Source organism: Dipodomys merriami, unplaced genomic scaffold (assembly GCF_024711535.1).
Source record: "Dipodomys merriami isolate MVZ:Mamm:240054 unplaced genomic scaffold, mDipMer1.0.p SCAF_13, whole genome shotgun sequence".
NCBI classification, from domain to species: Eukaryota; Metazoa; Chordata; class Mammalia; order Rodentia; family Heteromyidae; genus Dipodomys; species Dipodomys merriami.
Window position 1 is genome coordinate 13,048,573 of NW_027202604.1, and position 20,125 is coordinate 13,068,697.

At 39.9% G+C, this 20,125-nt stretch overlaps 1 protein-coding gene across 2 annotated transcripts in view; it reads left to right on the plus strand.

Annotated features, from left to right (window-relative positions):
* The window catches only part of LOC138824676 (ubiquitin-conjugating enzyme E2 E2), a 235,435-nt gene that overhangs the window by 196,271 nt on the left and 19,039 nt on the right, over positions 1 to 20,125 (plus strand). For both annotated transcript variants that reach the window (XM_070018687.1, XM_070018688.1), the window contains exon 5: positions 9,070 to 9,217. In XM_070018687.1, coding sequence (XP_069874788.1) covers positions 9,070 to 9,217 — 148 coding nt within the window. The remainder of the gene's footprint in view (positions 1 to 9,069; positions 9,218 to 20,125) is intronic.

Consider the following 20,125-nt stretch of genomic DNA (forward strand, 5'->3'; position numbering starts at 1 on the left):
GCACCACTTCCAAAGAAATACACTTTTTTTTTTTTTGGTCCATCATGGGGCTTGAACTCTGGGCCTGGGTGCTATCCCTTGTCTCTTCAGCTCAAGGAGAGCATTCTACCACTTGAGCCACAGCGCCACTTCCAGAACCTTAGAAGTTCTTAATGAGTTGTTTTTTTAATATGGTGTGTATGGCTTCTTTTCAACTGTAAATATTATTTACTTTTCCAGTTAACTTGCTTATTGAGCAAATACATATTGACATTGCCTACTTTCCCCTACAGGGGATAAAAATTGTCCTTAAGGTTCTTACATAAATATATTCCTCTTGCAAATAAATGTCTTTGCTAGCCTGTCTACAATTCACTTCTAAAATCCTTATTTACTTATGTGTACACAACTATCAGTTTTGTAAAAATGAAGTCAGCACAATTTTTTAAAGCCACATATGGTATAATTATTTGCTTTCAAAAGGTAATATTTGTTGTTATACTTCAGTAGCCAATTTTCTGCAATATAAAGATGAATGTTGCAAATTATAGAGAAAGGAAATAAAGCAGCCTAGAGTGTTTATTTAAGGTTCTACTTCAGATGTCTTTTAGGAATAGAATATTTGGGCAGCAGAAATGGTACATTAGACTATGGGAGTGGGCTTTCCCTACACACTTATCAGTTGTTGCTGCCTGTCCCCATCTCCACAGCTCTTTCCCATCCTTGTTTTAATCAGGTACATTTCCACACAGCCTCAGGGGAAATGAGCCTTTTTTTTTTTTTTTTAGAACAGTGGCATTACAGAAAATACTAGAGGGAAAAAAGTTGAACCCAAAAGAACAGACCTGGGAACTACTGGGATATGAATGAAGCAAGATAAATGAGGAGGTGGAAAGCATACTAGAGAAGGTAGTTTCACAAATGTCAATGCTAATAGCCAAAGTTAGGTGGTAGGAAAATAGAGAATATGAGAGGACTAAAAAAGAACATGAAAGTAGCTAAACCCATGTAGTAGTTCTCACTGAATCAAAGTAAAATTAAAGGTATTTCTCAACATACTGAATTGCCTTCAGAAAAACTAACAAGTAATTCTTAATTACTTGCCTGTAGTTGGTGAGTTCTTAATATGAATACAGAGCCAATTTATTCTCTCTCTCCCCTTCTTTCTCCCTTCCGTCTTCCCTCCCTCCCTCCCTCCCTCTTTTCCTCTCTTTCCTGGTTCTCAACCATTTGAGCCATGCCTCCAGCCTCATTTTTGTTGGTTATTTTGAAAATGGAGTCACAGATTTTTCTGACTGGTCTGACCAAAAATTATAATTCTCCAGATTTCAGCCTCTGGAGTAACTAGGATTACAAATATGACCAACCAACACCAGCTTCTCTGTGTTTTGTTTTGTCAGGGAGAGTGAGGAGGGAAATATAATATCCATTCTATAAGGAAGCCTTGACCCAGATTGACTACTTATATAGGCTCTTCTCTTTTCTTTTTTTTCTTTTCTTGGGAGGGAGGGTATGCATGCTCATTCCAGTCCTAGGACTTGAACTCAGGGCCTGGATACTATCCCTGAGCCCCTTTTGTTCAAGACTGTAGCATTCTACCACTTGAGCCACAGCTCTACTTCCAGTGTTTTGGTAGCTCATTGGAGATTAGAGGCTTACAGACTTTCCTGCCCAGGGCTGGCTTCAAACTTTCGATCATCATATTTCATCTTCCTGAGTAGATAGGATTACAGGTGTTAGCCACCAGCACCCCAGTTTCTCTTACATTTTCGATGAGTTCTTTTCTTTCATCAAATGGGTTCTAGGAGATGGAGGAAGGCTAAATCTAAAATTAGTTTTTCAAGTCAGTTCTGGCAGCTTTTTGCCTGCAGTGCTTAGTTCTTGCATATCTGCATCAGATTGAGTTGTCTGGTTTTTTTTTTCTTCTGTTTCTCTCTCTCTCTCTCTCTCTTTTTTTCTGTTTCACCTGTATTTCTTTCTTGGTTTGGTTAACTATTAAGACAATATGCAAAAGTTTCCACAGTGAAACTGGCACTGGTATTTCAGGCCTGTAATCCTAACTTCTCAGAAAGCTGAGGCCCAAGGATCTCAGTTCAAAGCCAGCCCAGGCAGACAAATCCTCATGGATTAGCAGTAAAAAGCCAGAATTGAAAGTTTCCATAGTGCTAATCATAAAAATGCCATTTTGTAAATTTAGCCACAAAGGATGTGTTCCTCAAGAAACTGGTTTAAATAGTAACAATCCTATTCCAAGTTCACCAATAACCCAGAACTACAGGATGGGAGACCTTAATTATCATTCAATATCACTCTTTCATTGTTGCAATCAGATTTTAATATTATTTGTAAACATTTCTTAGTAAAGGTACTTTATGATACTCAAATCAGCATAATCTCAAATAAACGTAATTAGCTTGGTAAAATAAATGCCACTTTACCAAGAACTTCTTAAAGTTAGCATATCCTGATGGGCACTGCTGATTTAAGGCTGAAATCTGAGGATCAGGGTTTGAAGCCAGCTTACGCAGGAAAGTTCATGAGACACTTATCTTCAATTATCTACCCAAAAGTAGGAAGTGGACCTGTAGCTCAAATGGTAGAGTGCCAGCCTTGAGTGTAAACCTCAGGGACAGTGCCTATGTCCTGAGTTCAAGCCCTAAAACTAGTGTGTGCCTGCCCCCCCCCCAATGCAATCTAGCATCTTCCTTTACAAAGAAGACATACTATCATTATTTCTATTTGAAAATTGAATTCCAATCATCATAATATTGGTCATGCCTATTATAAAACAAACTAAAATACTTAATGAAAGGTCAAGAGTTCTTTTTTACTTTTTAAGTAAGTTCCCTGGTTACCTAATCTAGCATGCAAAACTGAGCATCCACAGATGATGTTTAAAAAACATTTACTAGAATATTCTAAATTGATTCAGCACTAAATTATTCAAAAATCAGATAAATGTTAAGCAACAGTATTCAAGTCATGATAAACAGTTGCTTATTATAGTTTTGGGGTTTTGTTTGGTTTTTTACTGACTTGGCTTTGATTTTCTTTTGTCTTCAGTAATCCCACAAAGGTGATAGTATAAAAGACAACCTAAAGACTGCTTTTGCTGGACTTGTGAATTGACCAAAAGCATACCCTACTCCCTATCCCACCACACATACAGACACACTTGGATCTGTGTACTCTAATTTGAGCCATTCCCTGCTGCAGTTACTTTACAACCACCTTGGGGTCCAGGAAGAAGAGGCAAACTGCCTCTCAAATAGACAGGGCCATGTTCTCATTGTCTTGAAAAGGGAATAGCCAAAAGCTGCAGACCACCCGCCAGGCCTCTGGAGTCAAAGGCTGAACTAATACTCAACCAGTGACCTGAAACTATTGTAACCATGCATACCTTTCTAACCTTTTACCCGCTGTTCTCCTTATCCAACCTGAAGCCAGTGTCTATTACTTCCTCCCCACATGATAGCTGAAGGTGTGCTGAAGAGCTATCACCCATGGCTTAAGCGTAATAAATCTTTTTCTCTGTTCTTTATCATGTCTCTCTGGCATCTGAGGAGTGGGGTACGAGTGGCTGGACTTAGGGCCTGAGGTCTAAAAACCCCGTTTCATAGGTCATTTGGTGTAGCAAGAACATAATACCAGTAGTGGATATTTTCTTCTCTTTGCTAGATATTTTATTTGCTTTCTCATTTGATCAGAACTCAATCCAAGGAAGCTATTGAACCCCCCTATATATCATTAGATCTTATTGGACCCATCCACATTACCCAAGAAACTTACCCAACATAAAGATCCTTCACTTAATCACAGTTCCTTTTACCATGTGAATTAACACTCACAGGATCTGCAGTGTGGACATTGTCCAGGAAGGAGAGAAATATTCTGTTCATTGTGCAAGGTTGAGGCCAGCCTGAGATAGAGGGCAAAACCTTATCTCAATGACAAAGGCCTATTTGTATTTAGGATATTTTCCTCCATTTTCCAGATTTTGCTCTTATAGTGCTCTTTTATCTAAAGAACATTAAGTTGTTAAGGCCATCAGAGAGATCTTTGGACATTAGCCTATAGGGTAGTCACAGGCTTTTCAGCAAACAGTAGGCTCTGTCTATACCAGTCACTACATTGGACATTTCGAAAGAAAATACTTTGATGAGGATTCACAATGTAGCAAAGACATCTTGGGCGAAGGTGCATATGACAGAGCTCTAGAGATATCATGGCTCAATGTGTGATGCTTCTTGAAACTGGGATCATGAATTTTTTTCACCTTTGAAAGATAAAACATGGCAACTCTTGAGAATCAATAATATTAGAACATGTAGGGGAGTAGTCAGTGTGCCTTTTAAATCAGTAGCATCTTTCAGAATAGAAACTGGCAAACGTTACCAGGATAAATCCTTTTATTGTGATCTATTAGGATTATTATAAAACATTCCAGTAAAAAATACTATCTGTCCAAAGAATCCATAGGAATCTTTGCAAACTCATGATCTCTTTTTTCTTTAATCCACCTATACTTCAATTTTAGTTTTAATGAAATGTTTCCATTTTTAAAATTGCATTATAAGTCAGGTGTAGTGTTGTATACCTATAGTCTCACCATTCAGAAGTCTGAGGCAAGAGGATTGTGAGTTCAAGGCCATCTAGGTCTATAATACATAATGCAGTCTTTGTCTCAAAAAAGAAAGACTGGGCCAGATACTCAGGAGACAGGGATCAGGAAGATTGTGGTCAAAGGCCAGCCTGTGCAAAAAGTTAGTGGACACCATCTCAACAAAAAGGCTGAGTATGGTCCCAGCTCTGTAGGAGGGATGGAAAAGCAGGAGGATCACAGTTCTAAGCTAGCTAGGGGAGGGGGAGGGAGCAAGCCCTTACTTAAAAACTAAAGCTTTAATAAAGGGCTAGAAATGCAGCTCAGGTGGTAGAATGGCTATGCAGCAAGCACAAAGCCCTAAGTTCAGACTTCAGTACTGTAGGCTAAAAAATTTTAAAGGAACCAAGTACTGAACAACAATGTGCTGGTCTCAAGGGAATTATTACACAGAGCAAAAAGACCCAGTTTCAAAAGTTACAAGATGGGGCTGGGAAGGTGGCTCAGTGGTAGAACACTTGCCTTGCATGCATGAGGCCCTGGGTTCGATTCCTCAGCACCACATAAGCAAAAAGAAAAAAAGCCGGAAGTGGCGTTGTAGCTCAAGTGGTAGAGCGCAAGCCTTGAGCTGAAGAGTTGAGGGACAGTGCCCAGGCCCAGAGTTCAGGCCCCATGACCGGACCAAAAAAAAAAAGACACAAAAGTTACAGAATATATAATTCCATTTCTAAAGTGTTCTTGCTTTGACAACATTAATAGAGATGAGGACAGAGCCCTATTAGCAGGAATCATAAGTAAGAAGGGAGGCAATTGTGGACATCAAAAGTTAGCACAAAGGATATTTGTGATGGGACTTTCTGCATCTTGATTGTGGTGACAGATGGTACACACATCTACACATGTGACAAGATAGCATAGAACTGAACACACTTGGTGGTAAAATCAGGAAAAGGCCAGTGGATGTATTAATACTAATTTTCTGTGATGTACTTCACTTATACAAGACATAAGGAGAAGGTAAATGAAGAGTATATGTAGCTTCTCTATATTATTTCTCACAAGGAATATATCAGTCTATCGTTATCCCAAATCAAAAGGTTGAAAAAAACAAAACAGAGCATAGGAATAGAAACTGAGTAGTGTGGCGCTGTGACTCAAGTGGTAGAGTGCTCGCCTTGAGCTGATGAGCTCAGGGACAGCACCCAGTCCCAGAGTTCAAGCCCCATGACAGACAAAAACAGCAACAACAACAACAAAAACAGAACACGAGACTGAGTAGTAAGATGTTGGCTTTTTGGATGGGCAAAATCATGATGAGTTCTAGCTCCACCACTCATCACATTTGGAAGCTTGAGACAGTTCTTTAGTCTCTGTTCCTCAGTTTGTTCCTTTTTAATACTTGCCTTTCTGAGTTGTTTTGAGGATTACTTCAGAGTAAACATAATAATAACATAAAAATGTTATTACATAAGCTCCACTTATCATGTACATTGGATCATAAAAATAGTTTGTCTTTTCATTTAACAGATTGCCTAAAAGAATAAGCAGTCTGGCTTCTGGGGGAATTTAATGCCAGTAGGTATTCTGTGTTTCATTAACTTCAGCTCAGGTCTTTATTCTTCCATGAAGCTTACTCTGTTCTGTTTGTATATATCAGGCAACTCATTATTTAATGAGTTGTTCCTTTTTCAGTGTGTTTGGCTGCTGTTTAGCTAAATAACAGCTTGTTTATTCTAGCATTCCATGTTCACAATGTCAATTACCTGCAAATCTGACGATTGTCTTGAATCAAACAATTTCTGCAAATGTGTTTTTCAATTTCTAAACGTGATGGGAGATCTTTCTGAACTTGCATTATAGACTTAATATAAATACTTTAAAATACTTTAAGCTTCATTTGTGGCTTAGGATGCAATAATTCTTTGTTTAAACATTATATGCTTGTGAAGAATGCTACTTAAATGCTGAATGTACAATTTTATCTTCATTTAATCCCTTGAATTGTCAGTCAAGTATTCAGTCTCCTTACAGATTTCATCCAAGTTGACCTATAAGGAATTGTTATAGTAAAATGTCCCTCTGTGATTGTAAATGTGGCATTTTCTCATTCTGTAAGTTTTTACTATATGCAGTTTTGGCTATATTGTCAAGTACAACCAATTCAAAACTGTTGTTTTCCTGATAGATCATCATTTGGTCATAATAGAGTGACACTCTTTATTCTTACCAAGGTTCTTTGCCTTAAATATACTGTTGTTCTATTATATGTTCATTCGAATTCATTTTTAGCTATGCTTGCATAGTGTATTTCTCAGTGGTTCAGAATTCTCAAGAGATTTTTTTCTCACCCATCTGAAGCACAGGCTTCTCCATGACAAGCTTCTTTGCTACTTCTCCATAAGACTGATTTTTTTTTTCCAGGCCATCATTTTCATTCAAGTCTCCTGAGTTATATAAAGGCTCTCATTTCAAACTTCTTGCCATACACAAGCCTAAGATTTTATCTGCCTTCTCTATGAAGATTGCAAAATTCAAACCCTCAGGCCAGGCACCAGTTGCTCATGCCTATAATCCCAGCTACTCAGGAAGCTGAAGATTATGATTCTAAACCAGCCCTTGAAAGAAAGTCCATGAGACTCATCTCCAATTAACTATTATAAAAGATCAGGAGTAGAGCTGTTATTAAAGTGGTAGAGTGCTAGACTTGAGCAAAAAAGCTTAGGAACAGGACCTGAGTTCCAGCCCTAGGATAGACACACAATAAAAAATTCAAACCTTCATTTTATTAAGACTAATCGCCATCCTTTACCCTGTTCTTCCTTCCCCAGATCCACCCTTAACACTGCATGCTGTCATTTTTGGATTCCAGTTTCACTCTCTTGAGGATTCCCCTCACAGACTCACCTCTACATTTAAACAATGTAGCTTATATTTTCTTTAGTGTTGCTCTGCATTTCACATGGGTGTGTGAAGAGAAATATTGGTTATTTGATCTATCAAAGCACTGGAAAGGAGGTTCTAGAGTCCAAATTAAACTGAGAAGGTTGTCATGTTGTTCAGCAACTTGTAAGACTTTGTATCTGTCTTTCTGAGATTTGACGTCATATGAATTGTGTAAGTCTCCAAAGTTTGAGTGGTTGCTGAATGCTCTGGTGGGGTGGCAAAACCTACAAAGCCTTGCCGTGTAGATTTTTTAATGTTTCAACTTATAAATGTAAGGACCTTTGTAACCATAACATTAATAAGTAGCATTAAAATTATATTGTTGTTTATATGACTCTTTCATAGCTAAAACTGACATACACTTAATTGTTTTCAATAGAAGTATTGACATAATTTTCAAGATTATATATGTGTGTGTGTATATATATATATATATATGCAAACTGTAATGGTAATCTTCTGTCATAAGGAAAAAAGCTGCACCAGTATTACATGCAAAATGTAAAATTTAATGAGAAATAGGCTTGTAAATTACAAGCAATATAGTAATATTACTAATAGTGAATTATAGCTAATATAACTTACGTATATATAAGGCCTTTTGGGGGTAGTGAACTTCAGAGGCTTATTCTGGAAAATGGAAGATTATACCTCTGTAGACTATTTATATGTACATTCTACTTTATGTCTTAACTATCATAGTTATTCTCATACCAAAAGCTATTTTTTTATTGTGAAAATACTGTACAGAGGGGTTACAATTACATGAGCATGGTAATGAGTACATTTCTTATCAAGCATTGTTGCTTCCTCTTTTGTTTCCCCTTACCGTCCCTTCCCATCTCCCCTTCCTACCCCCCCCAAAGTATTTCAATTTCATAAATGTACCAAAACCTTTCCAAACCAGGTGCCAGTGGCTCACATCTATAATCCCTGCTACTCAGGAAGCTGAGATCTGAGGATCACAGTTTAAAGCCAGCTGGGCAGGAAAGTTCATGAGACTTATCTCCTATTAGCCAGCAAAAAGCTGGAAGTAGAGCACTAGCCTTGGGCAAAAAAAACTCAAGGATGGCACTCAGATCCTGAGTTCAAGCCCCAAGACCAACCCAAAAATAACCCTTTACATAACTGGAATCCAACACAAGATGTTTGAGAAGTTAGAGTCAATTTTCCATTCATGAACATTTCTATAATTTTATCATTAAATTCAAAACAGTCATAACTGTACATGCCTGTAATCCCAGCACTCAGGAGGCCAACCTAGAGTTTGTAGTGAGACATGGACTCAAAATAAGAGAGAGAAAAGTGCTGTTGGTGTTGTGTTTTCTATTTTAAGTGATTTTTGTTTATTGATTATTCTCATGAACCCAAGGAAAAGAACAAGCATATTTTTACCAGTGACCTGGACTCTTTTTGTCTAATACAAGATGTATCTATTTAGCTAAGGGACAACGCCCAGGCCCAGAGTTCAAGCCCCACGACCGACAAAAAAAAAAAAAAAAAAAAAAAGATGTATCTACTTATAACAGCTTTTCATGTTCTTGTAGGTTACCTTCCGAACAAGAATCTATCACTGTAATATTAACAGCCAAGGTGTGATCTGCCTGGACATACTGAAGGACAACTGGAGCCCGGCCCTAACCATCTCTAAGGTCCTCCTCTCCATCTGCTCACTGCTTACAGACTGCAACCCTGGTAAGGCTTGAAATCTACCATGGCACTGGGTCTTGTGGAGGTTAAATGTCACATCTTACAACTTGATTCTGATGCTGTTAACTGCCATGCTGCCATTGTTATCCAGTTAGTTCCCACAGGACATAACTCATAACCCAGTTGTTTTGTTTGTTTGTAAGTTAGGTCTTTACATGAATCTTTTTTACTACTATGATGTGACCAAAAAAAGTATAATATGACCAAAATGAATGAAAAATGAGTTTAGATGAGAAAGTCTGTTTGAAGCATGCATTAAATTCTCCTGCCAAATAATAATAAAATTGAATAGCTTAATCTTTAATTAGAGCCTTTTAGAAGATGTTAATTTGAGAAATGTGGGCTATTAAAATCTGGTAACAATCAGGCGGCCCCACACAGATGTGACCTTTTGGCATCTTAATAACCATGTGTCTGACAAGCTATTAGAATAAAAAAGCTGAATGGTCCGGAATAGGAAATTCAACTTCCCAGGAAAACTGAAGAGTTTATGGCCAGACCTTTCTGGCTTGCTACTGTGCTTAACGCTGCAATCCTTAGCCCTATGCACTCCTACAGTGAGAGTTTTAGCCAGTTTCTTTTATCTAAAACAAAATACACCTCCTGATTGTACACTTGGACTTACTTTAGAAAATACAACAACCCAAGGATTAGGGCGTTTGGTGATCTCAATGGGAACATTCTTTAATTAATCACCTTAATATTGCCCAAAATTCCATATCCTGTGTTTAGAACTAAATGCTTTTCTACTTTTATGTGGGCATTTGTTTTGCTTTTCAGTAATAACATTTTTAGTGAAGAATATGAAAATAATTTAATAGCATTTTAATATTTAGAATGTTTTAAAGTAACAAATTGATGTTTTTAACAACAAAAAGGAATCATAATTATGTGAGGTGATTATCCAATTTTTTGTCTTTTTCTTTTTTTTTTTTTTTTTTTTTTTTGGTCAGTCATGGGGCCTGAAGTCTGGGCTTGGGCGCTATCCCTCAGCTCTTCAGCTCAAGACGAGTACCCTACACTTGAGCCACAGCGCCACTACCAGCTTTTTTTTTTTCTGCTTATGTGGTGCTGAGGAATCGAACCCAGGGCCTCATGCATGTAAGGCAAGCACTGTACCACTGAACCACCTTCCCACCCCTATACGATTTTTTAAATTTCCATTTTTTTAGAAATGTTTACGGAACTATTTGCAGATAAATACTTTGATGTCTGGAGTTCACTTCAGCATAGTCCATAAAGATTAGAGGTGGTGGAGTGTAAAAAATGACAAGCTTGACCGTTGCAGTTATTAAATCTGAGTGATAAATGCTCAAAGATTCACAACACTATTTTGCTTTAAATGTATTTGAAATTTTCCAAGGTAAAGATTCCTTTTTTTTAGTTTCTCAAACACCTTAGGCATAATCTGTAAAGGGTGTTGATTTCACTCTCTTGTGCTTTGGGGAAATCTTTGAACTCCACCCTGGTGGTGCTTATTTCTCTTCCCTGTCATCTGCCTTCAAATATTCCAGTACCTTCCTAAACATGCGGTATATGAAGTCTTTACCCCTCTTTTAGCAAGCAGAACTACACAGGCTGGGTTCAGATCTTCCCTCTCTGCCCAGTATTTTTCCAATGAAAACCAAGTATGAGTTACCGCATCATAGATTTATGCAATCTTTATTAGAACAAATAGAGCTAAGAATGACAACTAATGAATCCTCAGTTCTACTCCATTGTTAAGCTGAGGCAAAGCACAGCTGCAGCTTCATATGCAAGAGCTCTATTACTCTCAAATGTTCAGAGCAAATGAAGAGGAATTGGCCCCAGTGGCTCTTACATAGTGATCTGTAAAAGGTCAGAATAACTCCTTCCTCCACATCACAGCCCTGTTTAGATCACTTAAAAACTGTTTTTTAAAAATTATAATGATCATACCATCCTTATCCATAAATTGCTTGTGATAACTTAGCTTTGGTTTTTATTAACTGCTTGTGTTTGGCCTGGCTGTGTGAGATATTAAATTGTGTTACCAAACTTTCAAATTTTCTAGGTGATAATGACTGTTGGAGAGCATAGTGATGCACATCTGTCGCCCCAGTTATGTGGCAAACATAGATAGGAGGATCATGGTTCGTTTTAACCCAGACAAAAAGTGAAAGCCTACTAAAAATAATAATAATAAAAGCAAAAATGAATGGGGGTGTTGCTGTGTAGGTGGAGTATCTGCCTAGCAAGTGTGAAGCCCTGAGTTCAAATCCTAGCAGGGCCAAAGAAAAAATTTAGAAGTCAAACTATATTCAATATAATGGCCTAAGAGTATTCTATGAAGATACCTGTTGTCAAATGTACTTTTTGGGGGGATAGGGTTGATACTGAGGTTTAAACTCAGGGCCTGCTGTTTTCTAGGCAGTGGCTTTATCACTTGAGCCATGCCCCTGGCTCTTTTTCACTTCAGTTATTATTAAGTTGGGTCTTATACCTTTGTTCTGGCCCAGTCAGCCTATACTGCAATCCTACTTATTGATTATAGGCTGGCTTCACCACCTCTAGTTTTTTGTGTTTTGTTTAGACGGGGTCTCCCTAATACTTTACCTAGGCTGGCTTTGAACTACCATTTTCCACATTTTCTTTCTTTTTTTTTTTTTTTTTTTTGCCAGTCATGGGGCCTGAACTCTGGGCCTGGGCGCTGTCCCTCAGCTCTTCAGCTCAAGGCTAGCGCTCTACCACTTGAGCCACAGCGCCACTTCCGGCTTTTTTCTTTTTGCTTATGTGGTGCTGAGGAATCGAACCCAGGGCTTCAGGCATGCAAGGCAAGCGCTCTACCACTGAGCCACCTTCCCAGCCCTTCCACATTTTCATCTCCTATGTAGCTATTATGGTCATGAGATGCCTCCTCCCCTACCTCAGAGTTATGTTTTCTAAGAGTAATTCCAGAAGAAAGCACTCAGCTAACTGCATGGAGAACAGAACTTCACTGGGGCAAAGATGCATGGAGTAGCAGCCTCATGTCCTCTGCAGAAGCGTCCATTTACCTGATGGATGTGGGTGCCCTGTCTCAGTAAACTTTATAGACTAGTGTATTTCACTTCCATCCTAGTCAGAATGTTTTTGTGACTGCAGAAATGCCTTAGTGGGATCACAGTCAGAGTATTGTGGATAGCTTAAAGTTACAATTAGTCACATGTGTTCAGAAGTTAATAGCCTGTGTTAATTGAGTAAAAGTTTTTAAATGCAGGATTAGTGTTTAAAAGAGGGTTTTGTTTTCATATTTAATTCTCTGGAAAGATGTTTTAAAGTTGGCAGTGCTATAAATCAACAAAGAAACCTTTGATTTGTATTAGGAGTTACATTTAGGGAACTCTGACTTTGTGTTACATTCATAGTGTTCATGTCCTAGGGCTAATATCTTAAGGAAAAAAGAAAAGAGGATTCTAGATATATAATTCCTCAGTGACATTGAATTAGTTCTTTTCCAAAATAGAAGTGTCTTTATGGTTTGAAGTTTGTTTTTTATACTAATGATCCCTGCTTGTTAAATTTTGTTTCAATCAAGAATCATATAAGTACTTAATTTTCATTTGAGATTATGGCTTTGAAACTCTTAAGTCAGTTGAACTCTCAGCCAAGTTAAATTTGCCTCATAGTGTGAGTGTAAATTTTAACACATTGCCCTCAACTTTTAACCATGGCTGACTTGTTTCTACATAGCATTTGCCTGAATGCTTAATTGCCCCATAACTAACTTAATTATGTTCATGGATTAGCTGATCTGTACAACTTGGTGGGGGAAGAATTGGGAGGAGAGAAAGAGTGAGAAAAATGAAAAGAGTAACAAGTTAGACAAGAAATAAAATCACTACCTTACTTATGTAACCTTGACAATAAAATTAAAATAAAATAGAGACAAATAGAGAGAAGGGGCTGGTGATAATCATGTCCAAGGATACAGAACAAGTTATCTAACCCATCATCTTTTCTAGCAGACAGTAGAGCATCACATAAAGCTTTGTCAGCTTTTTGTGACCCCACACAAACCCTACTGGACTTGGTTTTACTCATCAGTGACCTTTTTCCTTTTGTTCAGGCTGACTCTTCCTTTGCTTTGCTTTACTTTAACTTTGTAAGGTAAAAACAGTTGATCTCTGTGTATTTAGTCTATATACTCAAACCACTTCCCCTAGCCTTTGATTTGTCTTCACCTTCCTTCCAGCCTGAAGTATATCTCTCTTCTCTAAAAGTATCTCTGAGCCGGGCGCTGGTGACTCATGCCTGTAATCCTAGCTACTCAGGAGGCTGAGATCTGAGGATCATGGTTCAAAGCCAGCCTGGGCAGGAAAGACTGTGAGACTCCTATCTCCAATAAACCACCAGAAAACTGGAAGTGGCACTGTAGCTCAAGTGGTAGAGCGCTCGCCTTGAGCTGAAGAGCTGAGGGACAGCGCTCAGGCCCAGAGTTCAAGCCCCACGACCGACAAAAAAAAAAACCACTGAACTGGAGCAAGTGATAAAGGAAGTCTATAGCACTTTGCTCTTTTTAGGAAGAACATTATTAAGTTATTTCTTCTTCCTTATCCATTTTCCCATAAACAGGTATCTTCTCTTGCATTTTCTAGCCCCTTGATTTTCCGTTGTTTCTCTCTCAACTCTTAACTTTATTTAGAATTTCTTGCACTCAGTAAGATGTTTAAAAACAAGTAAGTTTTTTTAATTTAAAAGTACATAGTTGTGGGTCTGGGAAGGTGGCTCAGTGGTAGAGCGCTTGCCTTGCATGCTTGAGGCCCTGGGTTCGATTCCTCAGCACCACATAAGCAGAAAAAAAAAGCCGGAATTGGCGCTGTGGCTCAAGTGGTAGAGCGCTAGCCTTGAGCTGAAGAGCTGAGAGACAGCTCCAGGCCCAGAGTTCAGGCCCCACAACTGGACCCCCCCCAAAAAAAAAACAGCTGTGAGGAGGGACCAAGATGGCGATGGGACAGTAGGGAAATGCCACAGCTCTCCCCAAAAAGAGAGTTCGAGTTCCAATGCTTAATTTCCCAAGAGACCGATAACAACAAAAAGAGAACACCCAGAGAAAAACAGGAGGTGGGGGGGGGGGGAGAGAAAGAAAAGGAAGAATTTCAGAACAGAGAAGTGTGAAGACCCCTCCCAACCTTTACTGGCTGTGTGGCAACGTGCCAAGCTGCGGCCAGCCCAGCCCAGTGAATGCTACCAGAGTCCCCAGAGATACAGGGGGTTGTCTGCAGATCACCTAAGCAGAAGACACCTGAGGTACCCTACTGATCATGACGAACAGAGAAACCTCCAAGCCGGGAGCCTGCACAAAGATCCCACCACCACCCCTCACTCTCTGAGCAGAGGGGCTCCATTCCGCCAAAGCTACAAGGCCCCACGGCGGGAACCCCAGAACTACACGGGTCACCCACAGAACGCCAGAGCAGAAGATCTGCAAGGTACTGGTGCTGATCCGGAAAGTACAAACAGAGACTGTGCTCAAAACCTGCACGGAGACCCTTCTCCCACCCCTCGGCCGGAGGCCCATCCCAAGACCCGAACAGCATCAACAGAGGCAGAGACAGAGGAGAAACACAGAGCCACCACCGCCTGGCCCAGCCCACAAGCATCTCAATTGAACTCTGATTACAGCGGCAACCAGCAACCTACATCACACAGAAACAACAACTAGCTCTAGGGTGAGTACCCCTCAGGGGACAGTGTATCCCTCAAGGGAGACCAGAGCTGGTAGGAATCCCCAGACCTTGATCCAGACCCCTACCCTAATACTTGGACTATAGGACCCACTAAAACTGAGAACTGTTTGAGAGCTCCACCAGCCTGTGGAGCATATCCAGCCGTCCAGGCTATTTTAAGAGCGCCTCTGGAAGGGAGCTTAAACACCCAAGCCAGGAACAGCGCCCCTGGGTCACAATAGCCAACAGTGGAAGAAACTTGAACTGTGTACTTCAGGCTGTGTAACCCAGGTGGGATACACAGCAGCACAGGTCCAACTGGCGTGCCCCAGGCCGGGGATCAGGAGTCAGGACCAGGCCTGGGGATCCGGTGCCTGAGCAACACAACCAACTCCTCCAGATTGAAGTCAGAAGCTGCCTCAGCAGAGAGGGGAAAACAGGGAACTGCACTCCCTGGGAATCATGCCCGTGACAGCAAAAGACCTGGGTGTCCAGGGCAAGAGAACCAGAAGCCCAAACCCTACCAGAACTTGACCCATATATCCCAGGCCAGGAATTGGACAACTCAGGCCACCAGCACCTCATAATAGTCAGGAGTTCAGGCTGGTAAGGTGTCTCAGTGGCAGAGTGCTTGCCTTTTGTGCATGAGGCCCTGGATCTGATTCCTTAGCACCACATAAGCAGAAAGGGCCAGATGTGGCGCTGTGACTCAAATGGTAGGGTGCCAGCCTTGAATTGAAGAGCTGAGAGACAGTGCCCAGAGTTCTGGCCCACAACCAACCCCCGCCCAAAAAAAAAAATCAGGAGCCCATAGCAGACTCCAGCAACTGGGAGAATATATCGAGCACATTCGATCTCGCCAAGAGTACCTGTAGGAGTAAACAGGAGCAGTCTAGGCCGTTCAGTCCTTCTAAAGGTGGGAACTGCCAGTGATCTACAGCAGAGAGCTGAGAGCCCTACGTGGGTCAGACCAGCAGCTGGAGGTCGGCCCCCAACAGAACCAAGACCAGGTACAGACTCTCCGCCAGCCCAGAAACAGCAACCAAGCAAAGACAGACACCTAGGGCTGGGAAGGTGGCTCAGTGGTAGAATGCTTGCCTTGCATGCCTGAGACCCTGGGTTCGATTCCTCAGCACCACATATGCAAAAAAAAAAAAAAAAAAAAAAAAAAAAAAAGACAGACACCTATTGACCAAAACAAAATTTCAGATTAGTCTCCAGTAATCCCTGAATCCTCATGCAAAAGTCACAGAGAAAAATTACAAGGTTTATCAACACCCAGGATAGCAAGCTACCCCCAAAAGCCAGCAGCCACCCCGGGGAGAGCCCCAGTGGGAACAAAGCAGGAATGGAAGACAAAAGCTACATCCAAGAGGTGCTGGAGGCAGTGACTCAAGAATTAAAGCGAGAAAAACCTCCCATGCTCCTGGATTGGCAAGATTAACATCGTGAAAATGGCAATACTTCCCAGGGCTATCTACAAATTCAACGCGATACCTATCAAAATTCCACCCTCATTCTTCAAGGAAATAGAGGAGGCAATCCAAAAATTCATATGGAACAATAAAAGACCCCGAATAGCAAAAACGCTCCTCAACGGAAAGAACACTGCTGGAGGAATATCAATACCAAATTTCAAACTCTACTATAAAGCCATAGTAATCAAAACAGCTTGGTATTGGCATAAGAACAGACCTCAGGACCAATGGAATAGAATTGAAAACCCAGAAATGAACCTACAGACCTATAGCCATCTAATCTTCGATAAGGAAGCTAAAACAATAGAATGGAAGAAAGACAGCCTCTTCAGTAAATGGTGCTGGCAAAATTAGTTAACTACATGTAGAAAACTAAAGCTCTAGATCCTTATATATCACCCTGCACCAGAATCAACTCCAAATGGATCAAAGACCTTGAACTCAAAGCAGACACTCTGAAAACATTACAGGATGGAATAGGAGAAACCTTAGGTCTCCTTGGCTCAGGCCGAAATTTTCTGAATAGAGACCCGGAAGCACAACAAATCAAAGAAAGGTTGGACAAATGGGATTGCATAAGGTTGCAGAGCTTCTGCAGGGCAAATGACATAGCTAGCAAGATCAATAGAAAGCCCACCGATTGGGAGAAGATCTTTACTAGCCATACAACGGACAAGGGTCTCATATCTAAAATATACTTGGAACTCAAAAAATTAAACCACCCAACAACAAATCCTCAAAGAAACAACTGCCCAATAAATAAGTGGGCGAAAGACTTAAAGAGAAGCTTCTCTGAAGAAGAAAGAAGGATGGCCAATAGACACATGAAGAAATGTTCAACATCCCTAGCCATAAAAGAAATGCAAATCAAAACAACATTGAGATATCACCTCACTCCAGTTAGAACAGCAAAAATCAAGAACTCTAACAACAACAGATGCTGGAGGGAATGTGGACAGAAAGGAACCTTACTTCATTGTTGGTGGGAATGTAAACTTGTTCAACCACTTTGGAAAGCAGTATGGAGGTTCCTCAAAAGACTTCACATAGATCTCCCCTATGATCCAGCAATCCCACTTTTGGGCATTTACCCAAATGTTTACAAACAAGACCACACTAAAGCTACCAGCACAACTATGTTTATTGCAGCATTATTTACCATAGCTAAGATATGGAACCAACCCAGATGCCCCTCAGTAGATGAATGGATCAAGAAAATGTGGTATATATACACAATGGAATTCTATGCCTCCATCAGAAAGAATGACATTTCCCCATTTGTTAGGAAATGGAAAGGCTTGGAAAAAATTATATTAAGTGAAGTAAGCCAGGCCCAAAGAAGCATAGGTCCCATGGTTTCCCTTATTTGCAATATCTAGTATAGGCATGAGTCAAGCAGAAAAGGTCAGATAATGTGATGTTCGGAAAATGAACCCTTAAATATGTATTTTAATGTTTTCGTTTCTTTCATGCATATGTTTCTAACGCATTTATAAGATTATTTCTTTGTTGCTTTGTATGTCCCTCCCCCACAGTGTAACCCCCGCTGTCACTATATTTGATGTCAGTATAACATGTGGAGGAGATGGGGGCAAACAAGTCGTTTAAGGACTCAGGTGGACCTGTTGCAACAATGAGAAGTACAAAATGTCATGTCAAAACCAGCTTTACAATGTCGGTGTGGGGGGGGAGGGGGGTATAATTGGGTGGGGGGAGGGGGGAGGCTGGGAAGGGAGGTGAAGGGTAAACAAAGGAGGAGGCTGCAATGCTTGGTAAGAAATGTATGCATTATCCTGCCCATGTAATTGTAGCCCCTCTGTACAGTATGTTCTCAAATAAAACAAAATAATATTAAAAAAAAAAGATACTAAAAAAAAAAAAAAAAAAGAATTAAAGCAAGAAATAGCCTAGAAATTTAAAGAACACAGGGACGAACTATTGAAAGAGATGCAGGGTCTCAAACAGGAGGTGCATGCAAAAATAGAGGCAGTACACACCTCACTGAGAGGTAAGATTAGATTAGTACTTTGAGAACCAACATTGAATCCATAAATGAGCCCCTTTCCTCCATGCAAACCACAATAGAAGTCATAGTTAACAGAGTGAACAAAATGGAATTTAGACTGTCAGATACAGAAGACAGAATACACCAACTGGACCAAAAAGTCACAGATATGGAAAAATCACTTGAATTATGCCAAAGGGAAATCCAAGAGCGAACACAGTGCCAAGAAATTTAACCTTCGTATAATTGGAGTGGACAAAGGTAAGGAATATCAAAGCAAGGGAATGTTACACCTATTCAGCAAGATTATCAGTGAAAATTTCCCCCATCTTAATTAAAAAAGAACATCTTACCTACATAACAGAAGCGTATAGAACACCTAACAAGCAGGATTCCAGGAGAAACTCTTCTAGACACATTATAGTAAAAATGATAGAGATGAATAATAAGGAAACAATCTTACATGCAGCAAAAATGAAGAAGGAGTTATACTACAATGGGGAAAAGAATTAGAATCACCGCAGATCTCTTCACACAGACAGTGAATGCAAGAAAGGCCTGGGAAAGTACCATCCAAGCCCTGAGAACCAATAACTGCCAGCACAGACTGATATACCTGGCAAAACTAGCATTCACATTCAATGGAGAAATGAACATTTTTAATAGCAAAGAAAAACTAAATGAATTCACAAATAATAAGTCAGCATTACAAAGAATACTAAGAGGGAGAACACAACCTAAAGAAAGCAACCAAGAACAGGGACCGACTTAATAGAAGTCTAACTTAGTAAACATAGGAGGAAAGGAAAAAAGAAAAACTTAGGAAAACAGGGAATGATAGGGACCACAATGCATCTCTGTATAATATCCTTAAATATTAATGGAATTAATTCACCAATCAAAAGAAAAAGAACTACAGATTAGATCAGAAAACATGACTCGTCCATCTGTTGCCTTCAGGAGACCCATCTCTTGGCCAAACATACAAACTCAGAGTGAAGGGTTGGAAAAGGATCTACCAATCAAATGCCCTAGTAAGAAAGCAGGAGTAGCTATCCTGATATCTGACAAAATAAACTTTTCATTAAAATCAATACAAAAAGACAAGGAAGGACACTACATATTAATACAGGGAACAATCCAAGAGAAGGATATTACAGTTATCAACATACTCCCCAAACATTGGAGCACCCAAATATGTTAAGCAAATACTCTCAAACTTACAGAATAAAATAGATCCCAATACGATAATACTAGGAGACTTTAACACCCAACTCTCACCAAAAGACAGGTCTACCAACCAGAGGATTGGCAAAGAAGCTACCGAATTAAGTGAGGCCATACTTCAAGCGGAACTAACTGACATCTACCGAGTTTTTCACCCTAAAACAATACAGTACACATTCTTCTCAGCAGCTCATGGAACTTTCTCCAAAACAGACCATATCATAGTTCATGCAATACAAGGGGATTGACATTATCCCCTGTATCCTATCCGACCACAGTGGAATCAAGCTAGTTCTCAATAACAAAGCATACTGCAGAAATTACTCAAATACATGAAAATTGAACAGCATACTTCTAAGCAACACCTGGGTAACAGAAGAAATTAGAGAAGAAATTAAAAAGTTCCTACAATTCAATGAAAATGAAGATACATCACAAAGAAACTTGTGGGACACAGCAAAAGGAGTCCTGAGGGGCAAATTTATCACCCTCAGTGCCCACATCAAGAAAATAG